Here is a 17,927-nt window from a genome sequence, read left to right as displayed (position 1 = left end):
CCTCTCCCCAGCTGCTGGGGCCTGCCTTTCAGATCAGGAAGGCAGGTCCCCTCCAGGCTCTGCCTCAACTAGGGACAACACAAAAAGTGGGCAAGAAGGACGATGTGGGGGGTGGAAGAGAGCCTGGTCTGGATCCCAGCTCTGCACTGAGCTAACTCACCTGGAGCCTCAGGTTCCTCATCCGTAGAGTGGGGAGAGCGACCATCACGACCTCATGGACTGAGGCCCTCGCATTTTTTTTCCCCTTCTCGCTTCTCTTCCCAAGGGCACCTCTGTCTTTGTCATCATCACCAAGATGATCGTTACTGAAAACCAGATGCAAGGGTTCTGCCCAGAGGTGAGGGAAGGGAGGGAGGGAGGTCGGTCAGAGGAAGCCGTTGAAGGGAGTGCGGGTGGTGGTGGCAGGGAGGGGCGTGGGAGTAAGCAGAGGCCCAAAATCCAGCTATGGGGCTTTGACCAGGGACCTCCGCCCTCCAGAGGCTGCAGCTGTGGGAGGCAGTGGGGACCCAGAGGCCCAGCTGGGGGCCAGGGCAGGGCCCTTCACCCACCTGCCAACCTGTCTGTCCACAGAACGAAGAGAAATACCGCTGTGTGTCTGACAGCCAGTGCGGGCCCGAGCGCTTTCCTGGTGGGGGTGAGTGCCTGGGACCCCGGAACCCACCCCAGGAAAGGGAGTGGGAGCCAACCCACCCTGTGTCATTCTGTCTTTGGGGGCCAGACCCCGTGGGGGCCACGGGGGCAACACAACCCCTGGCCCCTGAGGAGCTCCCAGTCTGGGCACCATAGTGGCAGATGGGTGCTGTGAAGTGACAGGTGCTGTCAAGGAGGTGAGGAAAAGACTCTGGGAGCCTGAGGGAGGGAGCGAGACTGGTTCTGGGTGGGTGGACCTCAAAGGTTTCCCGAGGTGGTAGGCTTTTGGGTGGGCTTTGGCAGGACAGAGGGGCCTCCTCTGGCTGCAGCAGGCCCTGGGGGCAAAAGTGGAAGGGTGAGAAGACAAGGAGTCCCTGGGTGGTGGATGGGTGGGCTTGGGGCTGGGGCTGGGGCTCTGGTGGAGAGAAGGGAGGAGGAGAGGAGGGAGAGAGCACAGCGGGGCAAACCTGCCTGTCTCTCCCTGCACCTGCTGGTTGGGGTAGGCTTGAGGAGGAGAAGGAGGAGGAGGAGTAGAAAGGGAGAGGCCCAGGGCAAGACCACCCAGCACTGTGGCTTCACCCTCCCAGGCATCCTCACTGGCCGCTGTGTGAACTACAGCGCTGAACTTCGGACCTGTGAGATCCAGGGCTGGTGCCCCACCGAAGTGGACACGGTGGAAAGGTGGGGACCTGAGCCAGACCGCAGAGGGCCAGGGTGGGCTCTGCCTCTCTGAGCATCTCTGAGCTGGTTACAGGGCTGTGGCTCCCCTGAGAACATCCCCTCCCAGGGTGGGGAAGTGGCCCCAGGGCATCGTCCCACACTCACTCTCCTCTCCCTGCCACCCTCAGGCCCCCCCAGGCCTTCCTATGGTGAGCTCTCAGAGGCCTGCAGCTGTAAGCTGTGACCCCTGGGAGGGGAGCTGGCCCCTAGGAGAAAGGAGAAAGGCTCCCCACCTTCCTCCCCGCCTCTCCATCCCATCTTCCCTTCCTCCCGAGAAGCCAAGGCCTCCTGTTCTTGCCCGCAGGCCCATCATGATGGAAGCTGAAAACTTCACCATCTTCATCAAGAACAGCATCCGCTTCCCCCTCTTCAACTTCGAGAAGTGAGTCCTCCCTTCCGGCCCGAAGCCTGGGTGCTGAGCACCCCTCCTCGCAACCCTGTACTTGATTTCAGGAGAGAGGTGCCCCCTTGTACAATCTCTCCATCTTCCTGCCTCCCCAGGGGCTCCAACTCCCAACCTCCCAGATAGCCATGACGTCCTCCCTAAGGGCTCAGAACCCAAGAGGCTCTCAGGATGGGGGCAGGGGAACAACGTAAACCTGGCCCTGGAACACAGGTGCCGCCAGGTCCCCTGCTTAGTTCAGCTCAAACTGCTCGGCGGGGCGCTGACCAGATGCAAAGCACAATGCCAGGCACCAGAGAGGTGCAAAGGACAATGAGGGGGTGGCTCCTGCCCTCCATGAGCCCCTTGCCTGGCAGCCCGAGATGGGGGGAGGTCAGACATGGATGCATGTGACTCTCATATGGGATGTAGAGTGAGAGGCACCCAAGAAAGATGCAGGGGAAGGGGGGGAAGGGGAGTGGCAAGCGTCCAGGACTCAGGCCTCAGACCCCCCTCCCTGGGTGAGGAGAGCCCCCAGGCTGCAGCAGCTGGAGAAGAAGGTGTGTGTCTCCCCAGTCACCCTGGGCCTGCTTCTCTCTTCTGTTCTCCCCCCAGGGGGAATCTGCTGCCCAACCTGACAGCCAGGGACATGAAGACATGCCGCTTCCACCCAGACAAGGCCCCCTTCTGCCCCATCCTACGGGTGGGGGATGTGGTCAAGTTTGCGGGGCAGGATTTTGCCAAACTGGCCAGCACGGTAAGGACGTAGCCCTTCTTTCGTGACCCTGAACTGAGCAAGTTCAACCTTTGACTAAGACTCCAGGCCGCCCCACCCCACTGCAGGCAGCTGGGATACCAGGAAGAAGGAGCCACAGCGAGACAGCACCACCTGGTGGAAGCATCCCAGGCCTGCCACTGGCTTTGGGTCAATCCTTCCCGTCTGCTCTTGCCCTGAGTGGTGTGGCCTTGCAGGTCCACCCCCTAAAGCTGTCCCTGACCCTCAGTTTCCCATTCCTGCCCTCACGCCGCACCACCAGGAAAGACCTTAGGTCTCAGGAAGGGGTCCCACCCCAGGACAGTGGACCGGTGGTCGGTCTCTCTCTCCTCCTGTGTTGTAGCTAATGGACCGAGTCCAAAAGTAGGATTTGGAGACTCTGGGCTTCTCACCCTGGTCACAGCACTTCTTTCCTGAGCGAAAATCACTTTTCACCCTCTCAGCAGGTCTTCTGTCGCTGTAACAAAATGCCTGAGAGCAGTACGAAGAGCAGGGAGCTACTTAGCAGGGAGCTACTTAGCGCACGGGGCTGGAGGCTGGGGAGTCTTACGGCAGAGCGAGTGTGCTAGCTGGGCTCTCTCTCTTCTGCCAGAACCACTGACGCCATCATGGGCCCCTCCCTCATGACCTCATCCATTCACAATCACCCCCAACCCCCCCCCCCCCAAACAGCCTGAACACAGGAGTTTGGGGATTAAGGTTCCAACACCTGAACTTTGCAGGGGACCTATTCAAATCCCAGCAGTCACAACCCCTGCTGCCTGACTGTATCAAGGGGGTCTGAGGGCTGTGGGAGAGCTGACATCCTGCCCCTCCCTTCAGGGCGGCGTTCTGGGCATCAAGATCGGCTGGGTGTGTGACTTGGACAAGGCCTGGGACCAGTGCATCCCCAAATACTCCTTCACCCGGCTGGACGGCGTTTCTGAGAAGAGCAGCGTCTCCCCAGGCTACAACTTCAGGTAACCCCCAGCCTCCTGGGACATCAGGAGGAGAGGCACAGGCTATTGTGAAATTTGTCTCAAGCAGCAGGAAAGGAAGGACCCCACCCACACACACACACCCTCCTTGACCCCCGGGTTTCAGCTCAAAACCTGGAAGGGCTTGCTTTATTTGAAAGGCAGAGTTACAGACAGAGGTAGAGACAGAGAGATCTTCTATGCGCTGGTTCACTCCCCAAATGGCTGCAATGGCTGGGGCTGGGCTAGGCAGAAGCCAGGAGCCCAGAACTCCATCCAGGTTTCCCACGTCGGTGCAAAGGCCATCTTCCACTGCTTTCCCAGGGACATTTGCAGAGAGCTGGATCGCAAGTGGAGCGGCCGGGACTTGAACCAGCATCCATGTGGGATGTGGGCATTGTAAGCAGTGGCTTAGCCCACTGTTCCACAACACTAGCTCCAGGAAGGGCTTTGTACAGTCAGTCACCTGGTGACAGATGGGCTGCACCATGGGTAGTGGCTGCATCGCTGGGTGATGGGTGGGCTGCACTGTGGGTAGTGGTTCTGTCGCTGGGTGATGGGTGGGCTGCACCATGGGTAGTGGCTCCATCACTGGGTGATGGGCAGGCTCCACTGTGAGTAGTGGCTCTGTCGCGGGTGATGGGTGGGCTGCACCATGGGTAATGGCTCCATTGCTGGGTGATGGATGGGCTGTACCATGGGTAGTGGCTGCATCGCTGGGTGATGGGTGGGCTGCTCCATGGGTAGTCGCTCCGTCGCTGGAAGGGGAAGTGCTACTCCAGATGGGAGGTCAGACCAGGTGTTCAAGGTATCCTGAAATGTCGGGGTGCTGTGACCCCTCTCCTGTCCTCAGCTCTGGCCCTGATGCTGACATGTGCTTAGGTGACCCCCAGAGAGCCCCTAGTCCCTGTCCTGCACCTGGATCTTCTAAGGCCTCTCACTCCACAAAGTAAAGGACTTTACATTTCAGAAGAGTTTTGTGTTTCTGGCCATAAAGAGGAAATGTCATGTGAGTCACAAATAACAACTATGGTGATCACAGTGGCTTTCCCAACAAGAACTCAAACCCGCCTTTAAATCTCATGACTTGAGACTCAGGGATCTTTGGGCGAATTTTCCATTTTGAAGAAAGCGATTGAGAGGCACACCAGGATAAAGCATTTGGAACAAGCGCTTGACCCCCTCCCGACCTGATTTCCCCACCTGTGAAATGGTGATGATACCATTAGCATCTCTCTCTCTCTCTTTTTTTTTTTTTTCAGTAAGTCACCACGCCTTTATTTTATTTTGTCTTTTATTTACTGGAAAGTCAGAAGGATGGGGAGAAAAAGAAACAGAGATCATCCATTCCCTGGCTCACTCCCCAAATGCCCACAGTCCGTGGGGCTGGGCAGAAGCCAGCAACACCACCTAGGTCTCCCACGTGGGTGGCAGGGACCCAGCTACTTGAGCCATTTCTTGCTGCTTCTCAGGGTGCACACTAACAGGAACCAGGAATGGGAAGCAGAGCCAGGACTTAAACCCAGGCCTTCCAGGATAAGATGCAAGCGCGCCCCCCCCACACCCTCCCCCACAAAGCTGTGTCTTAAGGGCTGTGCCGAATGGCTGCCTCTCCTATTGTTGGGTTGAGGACCCCATTAGCCAGTGCCTGGAAACCTCTGACACCCTCTTGTTTTTCCCTTAATGTATGAAGATTCCAACATTTGTGGCAGGGCTGTGATTAAGTACACAGTGTATACACTGAATAGACTAATTAGACTAAATAGGCAGTGATGGGAAAAAAAGCTACTTGTAGGAATCTGTTTCAATTATATATGCAGAGAATTTTATTCAAATCTTCTTTGTTGTAGTATTTCCCAATACAATGGCATACATAAGACAAAAAAATCATTTCATCTCTTTTTCTTGACCTTCATTTGCAACTTAGAAAACACTCATCCACCCATTAAGCTTTATATTTAATACCTTAAAATATATGTATATTCTCTGGAAAGAAGAATTTTTTAAAAATTGAAAATGCTTTCATAATCAACTCCAAACTTTAAAAAACCGTAGGAAACAACACATATTTTAAAGTAGGTTAAAAATACTGTTTGGCTCACTGGAAGAAATTGGCATATTTATTCAGTCAGTACATCACACTGAAATCAATACAAAGGATTTTTGTATGGAAGCTTAAAATAGTAACAAATTAATAAAATTCTCGTGATCTAAAATGCAAGTTTTCATCTTCATAACTTCCCCCTGGCCACAGGGAATTCTTCAATCCTCCAAATAACTCACTTGGCAGGAAAGCTTATTGAGGAATGTAACTATTATGAAGACCCCGACAGCTGGTGTCATACATTTTAGAGCATCTTTTTATTTACAGAAGAATTGGTTTGGAGTTCTTTATCTCCAATTTATTGTGCAGGGGCCACCCCCTGCCTCTCACCCCCCACCACAAAGGCACAGCAGGATGGGGAGATAGGCCTGCCTGATGCTGCTCGGATTGTGCTCAGGACAGGGTCTCCAAGAGTCTTGCCAGCATCATCCCCAGGGTCCTAAAGGAAACCGTCTCAGAAGCGTGCCCTCCCCCCCACCAACCCCAAATAACTGACTCAACTCTCACCAAAACCCTCCAGGCCAAAATGGGAAGAGACAAGGCTGTTTGGTTTGACCCTTGTGGTTAAAACAGTTTCAGAGGCTGACATGGGGAATATCTGACAGCCATGGCAAGCAGAGGGCCCTGCCTGAGCTCCCCGGAACCCTCCACCTGGGTGTCCACCCATGGCCCTCACACTCCCTTCTGGCTGCTGGCACGGCATTGACACCAAGGCTAAGCTAGGAGATGCTGGAGAGGCTGAAAGGCTGGCTTTTGAGCTTGAGCAAGTAAGAGAAAGAATCGTTAAGACAGGCGTGGCTTCTTTGATGCAGGAATTGTAGGCTGCTCCCTAGAACCTCACAGGCTACTTGGTAGGAACAGACCCTGTCTGTCTGCAAAGTGTGCCTCACCCACCGGAGAAGGGAAATGCTACAGGCCCCCCACTTTGCAGATTAGAAAATGGAGGCTCGCAGAGCTCAATGCAATCTCCAGGATCCCAGGGTAGGTCAGTGTGGGAGCCCTGGATGAAATATTTTCTTGGATGATCTGCACCCCAACCAGAAAGGCCCAGATATGCGCTTTGCACTTATCATTCCTCAGAGAAGCGTGCCTCTGGGGTTGGTATTTTCATCCCTGCAGAAAAACAAAGACTGAGTTGCAAGGAGGCTCTAAGACTGGCAGGTGCTGGGGGCACAACTCATAACCTGGCCCTCAGTCTCCCCCTGCAACAGAGAACAGGGTTTTCCATGTCCTACTGTTGCAGCTGACTCCGGAGGCAATGGAATTATTCATCCAAGATTCGGCCTTGTTTTAATCTGCAAACGCAGACATCCCAGAGGCAGCTAGAGATTTGCATTTCCATCGCTAATTACTTCTGCAGCTCCTTTCCAAACGCCACCCCCTCCCCAACTTTCTGCAGCTCTGTGCCTACAAAATCAGAAATTCTGTGCGTTTATGGCTGTGGAAGACACCCAGACTAAGGGGTCATTTCAGAGATGTGGAAGCAGAGGCCGCAATGGAGAGGTGCCTTGCCCAAGGTCATCATTGCACATTAGGGCACCCTTAGAGGTGTTCGATCCCAAGTCATAATAAGCCTCTCTGTGACACAGCCTCAGCCAAGGGTCTGCTTCACAAGGTGGCCCTGTCCGTCATCGAACAGCTCCAGTTATTGGAAAGGCAGCCTCAAAATGAGCCAAAATGTGTCCCCCTTCAACTCTTGCCAACGTACTCAGTCCTCTCCATGTAAAACATCTTCATTTATGTGGTCTCCTAGATTTTTGTGTTTATTCCTGGGTCTAACTTCCATGGCTAACAGTTCTGTGCGGCGCCTTCAGATAGCGTTTTGATGAAGCCCCCTTCGCATACAGAACGTACAAGGGCTGAGGTCATCTGCATTGTAGTGGACAAAATGCAGTGCTTCCAAAGTCAGGAACCTGCGCCGGTTACCCATTCAGCAGTGGGCAGGTGAAAGGCACCCCAGTGGCAAGAGGCAGAGCCTGCAGGTTAGACAAGGAGACCTCAATTCACCAGAGCAGGATTGTAACCAGAGCATAGCATTCCCCAAAGTGCCAGGACAGAAGGCAATGTCCTATGTGACCGTGTGTGTGTGTGTGTGTGCGCGCACATGTGAGCCTGTGAGAACGGGTGTGTTCGTAGTGCGTGAATGTGTGAGTGTGTATGTGCATACGTGTGTGTGTGTGTGTGAATGTGCAGACATTGGTGGTGCAATGACAGATTAATAATACTGTATCTGTCAGGGTCCCAGCAGGAAGCAGATGGCACATTTAAATTGGGTAATTTGAGGGGAGCTTAATGAAGGGACTGTTTCAAAGGTGTGGGCAGGGTGTAGGAGAAACCATATAAGAGAGCATAGAGCCTGGGGCCAGGAACAGGATGCCGGTTGCCACCCAAGTGTGAAAAGGGGCAAGGGTTGGGGGGAAGCGGTTGCTGGAGACAGACAAGGTTGGGAAGAGAGGAGGGCCTGACAGAGGCACCTGCAGAGGCTGGGAAGGAGTCCTAACCACCCCACCCTCACCGACTTTATGCTCCTACTGAAAGCACCAACCATCGCTCAAGAAAAATGCCCACCCTCCTAGACACAAGCAATTTTGCAGGCAATTTTGTTTTTTTTTAAAGATTTATTTATTTATTTGAAAGTCAGAGTTACAGAGAGAAGAGAGGAGACAGAGAGATCTTTTATCTGCTGGTTCACTCCCTAAATGGCTGCAACAGCAAGAGCTGGGCCAGGCCAAAATCAGGAGCCATGAGCTTTATCTGGGTCTCCCGCCTGAGTACAGGGCCCAAGTAATTGGACCATAGTCTGCTGCTTTTCCAGGCACATTGACAGGGAGCTCAATTGGAAGTAGAACAGCCAGAACCATACCATATGGGATGCCGACATTGCAGGCAGTGGCTTAACCCATTACATCACAATGCCAGCCCCTGGTAATTTTATTTTTTTATTTTATTTTATTTTAGTTTAGTTTAGTTTTTAATTTATTTGACAGGTAGAGTTATAGACAAATGGCCACTACAGCCGGTGCTGCGCCGATCCGAAGCCAGGAGCCAGGTGCCTCCTCCTGGTCTCCCATGCAGGTGCAGGAACCCAAGCACCTGGGCCATCCTCCCACTGCACTCCCGGGCCACAGCAGAGAGCTGGACTGGAAGAGGAGCAACCGAGACTAGAACCCGGCACCCATATGGGATGCTGGCGCCACAGGTGGAGGATTAACCAAGTAAGCCACGGTGCCAGCCCCTTTTATTTTTTATTTTTTTTTAAGATTCATTTGTTTATTTGAAAGGCAGAGAGCGAGATCTTCCATCTGCTGGTTCACTCCCCAAATAGCCATAAGAGCTGGAGCTGGGCCAATCCAAAGCCAAGAGCCAGGAGTTTTTCAGGGTCTCTCATGTGGCACTTGAACCATCCTTTGCTGCTTTCCCAGGCCATTAACAGGGAGTTGAATCAGAAGTGGAGCAGTGGGGCTGATGCTGTGGCGTAGTAGGCTAAGCCTCTGCCTTCAGCGCCAGGATCCCATATGGGCACCAGTTCAAGTCCCGGCTACTCCTCTTCTGATCCAGCTCTTTGCTATGGCCTGGGAAAGAAGTGGAAGATGGCCCAAATGCTTGCATCCCCGCACCCATGTGGGTGACCTGGAAGAAGCTCCTGGATCCTGGCTTAGGATTGGCTTAGCTCTGGCCACTGGAGCCATCTGGGGAGTGAACCAGTAGATAGAATACCTTTCTCTCTGTCTCTCCCTCTCTCTGTAACTCTACCTCACAAATAAATAAAGACTTAAAAAAAAAAAAAAAGCAGTGGTGCATCCGGCACACAAGCCAGAACCCATATGGGATGCCAGCACCACAGGTGGCAGCTTTACCTGCTATGCCATGGTGCCAGCCCTGGCAATTTTATTTTTTTAAAGGATACTGTATTTTTTTTTTGTAAGATGCATTTATTTGTTTGTTTGAAAGGCAGAATGACAGTGATAGAGGGAGGGAAACTTCCACCTGCTGGATCACTCCCCCAGATGGCCTCAACAGCCAGGTCTAGGCCAGGCCAAAGCCAAGAACCAAGAGCCCCATCCTAGTCTCCCATGTGTGTGGCAGGGGCCCAAGCACTTGGGCGTCTCCCACTGCCTTTCCTAGCACATTAGCAGGAAGCTGGATTGGAAGCAAAGCGGCACTCTGATACAAGATGCTGGTGCCTCAAGCCGCAGTTTAACTTGCACTGGCCCCCAGGATGCTTTATTTCCACAATTAAGATATAAACACACATGAGAGCAATAAACACCAGCAGTGCTGATATATATACAGAGTAATAACACACGAACCCCACCACCACCACCACTCCAGCGCAGGAAGTTAACATCGTGGGCCGTTGGGCGAGTTTCTTTCTAGTCCTTTCTCTATACATTCAAATTTATGCAGCATAAAGTTCCTGTTATAGACCTCAGATCAAGAGCTGCTAGTTTGCAAAGCCATTTCACACCTGCTTTGGATGGAAGTCTCAGCTCCTCACACCTTCCCCCACCCCACCCCACCCACCCAGGTAGACTTAGAAAGATTCTGAGACTTTGCCCAAGGTTACCCAGCCTAATTAAGAGGCACATCAGGCCTCAAACCCAGAGGGCCCGATCTCTGTTGCTTCTAGTAGCTGTAAGAGATATACCCAGCAGCGATTGCTGCCTTGATGGGTGAGAAGTAAAATGGTGCATTTAGCAACGTCTGATTGCCTGCTTCTCTCCGGAGAGTTCCTAAGACAGCTTTGCTACTAAAAGGCAACGCAGTTTTGGATTTCCTCTCTTGTTGTCTGGGCCCAAGAGAAAACACTTGTTCAGCTGCTAGATGTGCGTGGTGCGTGTGGTGTTTCTAGCGCTCGTGCCCTGTTGGAGAGGTACCCGCAGCAGCTTCCCTGCATCTCTGAGATCTGGCACCAGCTCTGCTTCCCCGCACCACGGCAGCACACGCACATCAGCCAGATCTGAGGCCAATCCCACAGAGACGGAGTGGAAGCGCGCCCCTGGCTCCCATCGCTCTCGCTGCAATCTGGACTGTTCTCCTTCCAGAAGCTCTAGAGTATGTGTTAAAAAGCTGCCATTCCCATCATTGCCACAGACGTCGCGAACGCCCTCTCCCGTGGAGCACATTTGCTCGACTTCTCCGTGCTTCCGTCTTCCTCACCTTCTTTAGGTGCCAGTGGGAGGCGAGACAATTCAAGAGATCCTGGCTGGATGAAGCCCTGCGTTACGTTCCCGTCTATCCTGTCCTCACACCCAGTTATGAGCAGTGGAAAATGTTAGCAAGCAGCCACTAAGCACTTTCCCGTGTGCCAGGGACTTGACAGGTGCTCCACACAGATGATCTCTCTGACTTGGAAAAGACAGTGTCTTCTAGCTGGAAACCAGAGCCTCGGGGTTTCATGGACCTGCTGCAGCCCACAGCACCTCACAGTGTTGAACTCAACCTGGCAGCCTGGCTCTGGAGCCTGAGTTTGCGACCACGAGTGTCCTGGTGGGACCAGTATGGTTACCCCCATTTTCCAGATGAGGAAACTGAGGCCAACACCACTCCCAGCTAAGTAACCTGGCTCTCGGGTACAGCTCTGGGCTCTGTGTCCGTTGGCCCTTCCCTGCCTTGTTAGTCAAAGGTACATTCATAGGAAAGTGCTCAAGGAAAGGTCACCAGCGAACCACTGGGTTGAATGTCCTGGACTAGCTCCCTAGAACAGGAGAAAATAAACACGGCCTTGGGCCCTCCCCTGAGGGGAGGTTTTCAGCCTCCTCCAAGGATGCTCTGAGGGTGGGGCCCCACCACATGCAGTGGGTCTGCCAGGAGATATTTTCCCATCAGATAAAGTCAACTGCACAAGTGTGCTTCAGCTGGCAAGATTACTTCTCACCAGACAGAGCTTTGCTGAGAACGCCACCTCCCTCCCTTCGAAACCCAAATTCCAGGCCTCAGTTGTCTCTTGCAAGTCAAACCCAGATTCCGAGAGCGTGTTGCTGTTTTTCTGGGCTGCTGTAACAGTTACATGTTCTTGCTTGAAGAAGGAGTTTCCACCGCTCTAGGGGAGGGTGGATCATCTCTACACAGATGTCAGAGAGCTTCGCAGGGATTCGTGCGTGCTGATAAGAGCCCTCCTCCATTCGGCAGGCGTCTGCTGGCTGCTGGCTGCTGCCTGCCAGTGTCAGCTCAGCGTGGGGAAGCACTTTTAGCCGCTGGGCTGCTCCAACAGGTAGTGAGTTTCCTTGTGCCTGGTGTTTTCAGGCAATAGGAGGGAAATCCCTTGTAGATTATGTGGGGAGGACATGGAGTGTCTCCTCCAACTGCCAGATTGTGGCGTGTTCTGGGCTTCCTGGCCAAAACAGAGCCAAATGAGACCGACTCCTACGATCAAGGGATTTTTAATTGAGTAGGAATGATCAACCTGAACCCAGATCACATAAATGTCATCCGAAAAATAAAACCATGTTTAGTACTAGGACAAAGAGTAATCAGCACACAACAGAAAGAGAAAGTGATCAGGCTGTGGTCAGGCTACAGTTCAGGCCTTGCCATAAATCCTGGGTATGAATTGGCACAAGTCACCTCCCTGCCATGGGCCTCAGTTTCCTCTTCTATAAAATGGGTTAGCTAAAGGTGCTCACCTTCAAGCCCCCTTCAGGTGCTGAAAGTCTGAGTCAACACACGTGGGTGCGTGGGGAAGGGCGTTGGAGGCTGGTGCTGCCAAAGCGTGCACACTGTTATTTATAGACCTATCACATTGGGATGGAGCTTCAACCCTGCCCGCACAAGCACATATGACAAGTGATTAATTACGGTAATTGACGTTTGTACTCACTCATTCTTTATCTCTCACCGCTAACGGCACAAGGACGCACACATGCACGTTGTGTTCGGCCCACCCTGAGGGAGTCCAGAACACCTTGGGTGTCTCAGTGAAGGGCCCGTGAAAAAACACACTTGACCTAGGTCTGTGAGGTGGGAAGCCCGGGAGGAACGGGAGCTCAGTTTGGGACTGGAGTCCCAACAGAAGCAGCAGTAGCAGAGTGACAGGGCCCCAGGCAAACACAGCATGGAACAGGGAAGCAGTGAGCAGAATCACATCCCGCCTTTCTCCTTCCCGCCCTGCTGGGGCCTCCCACGGACCAACCGCCCCAGCAACTAGAGGACCAGGGAGCCAGAGAGTGTAGCCTACAGAAGGCAGCTGCAGGTCTCCCAGGACCAGAGCCTGGGTCCCAGGGCCAGGGCAAGGCAGTCAGCCCCAACTCGCTGTCAAGCATCTGGGCTCAGGTGGCCCTTCCAGCCAGACCCCCACCCCCACCCCCAGAGAGGCTCCAAGCCTCCGACAGCTCCCACCCTGCCTATGCCCCTGCATTCTTTCCCTCCCCTTCCCTGGCAGGTGTCTGGGCTCTGTCCCCTCCTCTGTTCCTTACAGCCCTGCAGTGGTCACAGTTTCTAGGCGGTGTTTCCACGACAGCAGCTTAGCACGCTCCCTGAGGCTGCAGCCAGGGCTCTTTTCTGGCTCTTCATGGGAAGCAGCAGGGCTAGGAAGGAGCTTTGGATGCCAACAGCCAAGTTCACGTCCCAGCTGTACACCTTACAAGGTGGAATAGCCTGAAAATCGCTGGGCCTTTCTCCTGCCTTGTAAAATCGGGACTGTGTTGCCGGCTGAGCCGTGGGTACTATTCTCTGAAAGCTGAGTGCCAGGTCCTGTGCCAGCCTTCACATCCAGTGGACTCATTTAAATCCTTACAGCAACCCTGCAGTCACTGCTATTATCTCCATTTTACAGGTGGAGAGACTGAGGCTCAGCAAGGACAAATAACTTGCCCAAGGAGGCCTTATAAACAAACTCAAGTGGCTGAGCCGGGATTCAGGCCCAGAACTGCCTCATTCCAAAGTCCCAAAGCCACCAGCTGGCCCTCTGAGCTGTTGTTATGAGGCCTGAGAGAAATGATGGACGCAGAAACTTGTAACAGTCTAGGGCTTGGCGCCACACACGTTGTGTCCCTACTCTTAGTCCCACTTTCCAACACAGAGTCTGATTCCTACCCGCAGCACCTCCTTTCCCACCTCGCCAGCTGCCAGATCTAAATGTTTTCTGTTTGGGAGAGAAACAGCCTGTTGTTACCACATCATCCTGGCTCCACCTGCCCAAGCAGAATCCAGAAAGGCCCAAGTTAGCAGGAGGAAACCCTAAGGCCAATGTTGCAAAACTCAGTCTCTGAGATGTTCAAGAATCTCAGAAATCCATTTGTTCTCCCAGCAAGCATTTATCCAGCCCAGCCCCTGACTTCCGGCTCTAGGCCGCTGGGCAGACGGGCTGTGAGATACGCCCAGCTCGTAGTCTGCAATCCAAATGGTTGTGTCTGAGCCAGTGTGGCAGGTGCTGCGCTAGAGGTCTCGACGCAGTGGGGATAGGAACGGCAGCTCGGGTGATTCGCAGCCTCGATTTCACACCAGTAAACCCACCCGGGAGAGGAAAAGAAAGCAAAGCCCAGATGTGGGGTGCTTGCTGACCTCCACGGTGTGAATACACCACTGTGGCCAATCTCAAGCATGAAGTCACTAAAGGAGGACTTGGGAAAGCCCACACCCAGCTGGCCAGGGCAAGGTGGACACGGCCACAGGGGCTTCCATCCACCTCCAGCGTGCAGCCCACTCGGGACTCATTTCCCACAAGAGGGCTTGCAGGTCCCTCGGCCATGAAAGCCGCCCCTTCCCCTGGCCTGCCTTCCTCTCCACTGCCCACTCGTCAAGTCTCAAATTTCGTGTCTTTTTCCCATGAAGCCTTGCCAGAGCCCCAGCTAAGTCAAATGTCTTCGGTAACTGGGCTCCTAGAGTGGAGCTCCTCTGCCTCCCAGCCCTTCCCTTCTGTCTCATTTTAGCTGTTTATGGGATTATGTGATTGATGACTATTTTCTGCCTCTAGTGCGAGCAGAGCTTGCTGCCTTATCAGCGGTGCCTAGCACAGGGTCTGGCACACAGCAGGTGCAACATCTGTTGGTTGCTGACTGAGAGGCTCTCTGAGCTGAGCCCTAGTGGGTAAATAGGAGTTTGCAAGGTGGAAAGGGCAGAAGAGGGGAAACGTGCAGGCAGGAGCATGGACATCTGTCTGTGTCCATGGGGTGAGTTGGGGGACACACAGGGAGGCAGGGGGTGTGGTGCAGCTGGAACTGAGGAGCGTGGTGAGAGTGGAACCTACAGATGAGGCCAGAAAGGCAACTGAGCCAGGCTGGGAGGGACCTTGCATCCCAGGCCAATTGTTCTAAGATAGGGTTGTCCCCACCAACCCCATTTCCCAGAGAAGACCACTAAATGCAGAGAGGTGAGAATGGGAGAATTTGGGAGAGACCAAGGCCCAGGCATGGTGTAGCTCAGCCACGGGGGTCCTTCTTCCAACACTCTGTGGCTCTCCTGTGCTTCCTGCTCTGCCCTCAGCCAAGCGACATCAAGCACATTTGAAAGAGCCGCTACTGGAGACCTGAAAGAAATTAGTCAGGACCTAACAGAAATCAGGCAACACAAAGAATGAGATTGCTAGTTAGGAATATGGCCTCGGCCGCTGAGCTGCCTGGTTCTGAATCCCAGCAGTGCTTAGCAAGTGGCCTAACCTCTCTGAATCCGATTCTGCACTTGTGAAATAGGAAGAACAACCATACCTAATTTCATGGAGGTGGTTATGTCCAATGAGTTAAGTGTAGAGCACTTGGTGCAATGCCAGGGCACATAGCAAGCACTCAACTAAATGTTGGCTGTTAACATTGCAACCAACTCCACATCCCAGCTATGTCCCTTGCAGAACCTGATTGTCTCCCAGAGTCGGCAGGGTGTGATGGTGAAGGAAAATGTAGGAATTATGTTTTCCTTTAATCCTGATCCTAGGAGAAGAAAGAAAGGTGCTCACCACGGCTGGGCACGCTCTGGATGAACTGAGAGGCCCTCTCTGGATTCAGCCCCCTTATAGCCCTGTCTCCTTCCTCTTTTCTTGGAGATAAAAGCCCTGGAGAGGTCAGCAGTTTGCCTGGGCACCACACCCAGGTCTGCCAGGGCCCTCTCAGAGGGCTTGTTCCTGTGGACGGAGCTGTGCAGTGATTTGCTGCTCTCTCTCTCTCTCTTTCTGGAATCACTATCCAACTCTAACTCTTGGTTTCTGGCAAATGACTTCCCCTCCCTGAGGCTCAATTTTCTCAGCCATAAAACGAGGGGCGTTTGTAGCAGCGTGGGTTAAGTACGCTCCCGGCTGTGACAAACAGCCCCTCGTCTCAGTGGCTTGGCACACTGCTTCCTTGCTCACAGCTCAGTGCACTGTGGGCCGGTGGGGTGGGGAGCTCTGCACAGTCATTCAAGGAGTGACTTGTCTCTGCTCCGGCCTCAGGATCCTCCCCGCGTGGCACCTGAGCAGCTGGCCAGCAGGTGAGGAAAAAGTCACAAGCCTTGCTTGCATTCACATTCCATGGCAAGAGCTAGTCACAGGGCCCCATCTAGGTGCGAGGGACATGGAAACCGTGGCCCAGCCAGGTGCCAGAGAGAAGCTAACCCAGTCCCCGGTGACCGCCGAGCCATGTCTTCCATAGGGGATGGGCTGCGTCCTGGGGTCCCTGCCAGCAGTAGTCAGGGCTCCTGGGCCCCTCCCCTGTCTGCAGCCTGGCCCTCCCGCCCTGAGTTCTGCTCCTCCTCCCTCCCACCCAGGCAGGGAACAGGTCCCTGCCAAGCCTCCTCCGAGGGCGGGTGGTGGTGAGATAATGATCTTCCCCTGCTTGTTGCCTCTTGGAAGGCAGGTGCTGGAGGGAAACCAAGTCCGCTTGCATTTTTCTCCCTGTTCCCTTCCCATTCCTTCCCAGGATAAATTTAGCCAGCCCTCGCTTTGAGCAGCAGCGCCCCGGATGCCGACTTCTCGTTCTCCAAGTCGATGTCAGAGCGTCTTTCATGGTTGAAGTCTTAGGCCGGGAATGAAGACTGCAAGACCACAGTCCCCACCTTTGCCCTGGCCCAAGCCTCTGCCTCAGGCCAACCCTGGCTCAGTCCCCACCAGGCATCAGCTGCCACAGCTCAGAGGCGGGGCCTCAGCTTCTCCCGGCCTGGGAAACAGACCCAGAGTTTGGGAGGGCTTTGAGAGCTTCACAAGGGCTGCTTCTCCTTAGCAGGCCCGGTGGGCAAGGTGGCTCAGTGGTGGCAACAGGGACTGTGGAGTCTCTGGTGTGGGTGCGAATCCTGGCTAGTTACCTTCTCATCTGCCTACTTGTCTGTCTAATGGGTCCACAGCAGTGCATCCTTCATGAGATTCACTGGGGTGCTTATAGTAAGGGGTTTGCATGTTTCTGGGGCTTTACAAATGGTGGGTGACGAGCTATTCTTAGCCTCAGATCTGTCTGAAAGCCTCAGGGAGGACTTTTGGAAGCTTCTAGCCATTTGATACTTCTTTTTCCAATCTCCTGGAAGCCTACTTGGAGGTGAGGTTCTTGGGCAGCAGCATCTTTCTGGAAACACCCCTGTTGGTGTCCGTCCTCTTATCCTCAGGCAGCTGTAACTTGAATTCACTCTCATTGTCTTTTCTTTTTTTTTAAAAAAGATTTATTTTATTTATTTGAAAGACAGAGTTACAGAGAGAGGTAGAGACAGAGAGAGGTCTTCCATCCATTGGTTCACTCCCCAGATGGCCGTAACAGCTGGAGCTGCACCAATCCGAAGCCAAGAGCCAGGAGCTTCTTCCGGGTCTCCCACGTGGGTGCAGGGGCCTAAGAACTTGGGCCATCTTCTACTGCCTTCCCGGGCCATAGCAGAGTCGCTCTCATTGTCCTGATCCGTGAAGCTCTCTCTGGCCACCTCCCACACCGTAGCTGGTTTTTCCCACTGTCCCTGACCTCCATGTCTTTTCTTCTCCAGCTAAGGGGCTGTACTTCCTATCACCTCCTTTCTGTGGCCCTACTGATGGTTACTGTAGGTTTTTTGTTTGTTTGTTTGTTTGTTTTTGACAGGCAGAGTGGACAGTGAGAGAGAGACAGAGAGAAAGGTCTTCCTTTTCCATTGGTTCACCCTCCAATGGCCGCCGTGGCCAGCACGCTGCAGCCAGCGCACCGCACTGATCCAAAGCCAGGAGCCAGGTGCTTCCTCCTGGTCTCCCATGTGGGTGCAGGGCCCAAGCACTTGGGCCATCCTCCACTGCACTCCCGGGCCACAGCAGAGAGCTGGCCTGGAAGAGGGGCAACCGGGACAGAATCCGGTGCCCCGACCGGGACTAGAACCTGGTGTGCAAGCGCCGCAGGTGGAAGATTAGCCTATTGAGCCACGGTGCTGGCCTACTGTAGGTCTTATTCTGTGGAGAAGATCCTCTCGCCTAAGCCTGCTTTTCCCTTCTACTGCAGAACCTACGTGAAA

At 53.7% G+C, this 17,927-nt stretch overlaps 1 protein-coding gene across 1 annotated transcript in view; it reads left to right on the top strand.

Annotated features, from left to right (window-relative positions):
• The window catches only part of P2RX3 (purinergic receptor P2X 3), a 31,024-nt gene that overhangs the window by 9,260 nt on the left and 3,837 nt on the right, over positions 1-17,927 (top strand). Inside the window, exons 3-8 of the mRNA XM_062197896.1 lie at positions 266-337; positions 571-634; positions 1,218-1,311; positions 1,655-1,732; positions 2,348-2,489; positions 3,330-3,466. Of these exons, the coding sequence (XP_062053880.1) occupies positions 266-337; positions 571-634; positions 1,218-1,311; positions 1,655-1,732; positions 2,348-2,489; positions 3,330-3,466 (587 nt within the window). The remainder of the gene's footprint in view (positions 1-265; positions 338-570; positions 635-1,217; positions 1,312-1,654; positions 1,733-2,347; positions 2,490-3,329; positions 3,467-17,927) is intronic.

This window comes from Lepus europaeus, chromosome 7 (assembly GCF_033115175.1).
Source record: "Lepus europaeus isolate LE1 chromosome 7, mLepTim1.pri, whole genome shotgun sequence".
Lineage (NCBI taxonomy): Eukaryota > Metazoa > Chordata > Mammalia > Lagomorpha > Leporidae > Lepus > Lepus europaeus.
This window is presented reverse-complemented; position numbering and strand designations above follow the sequence as displayed.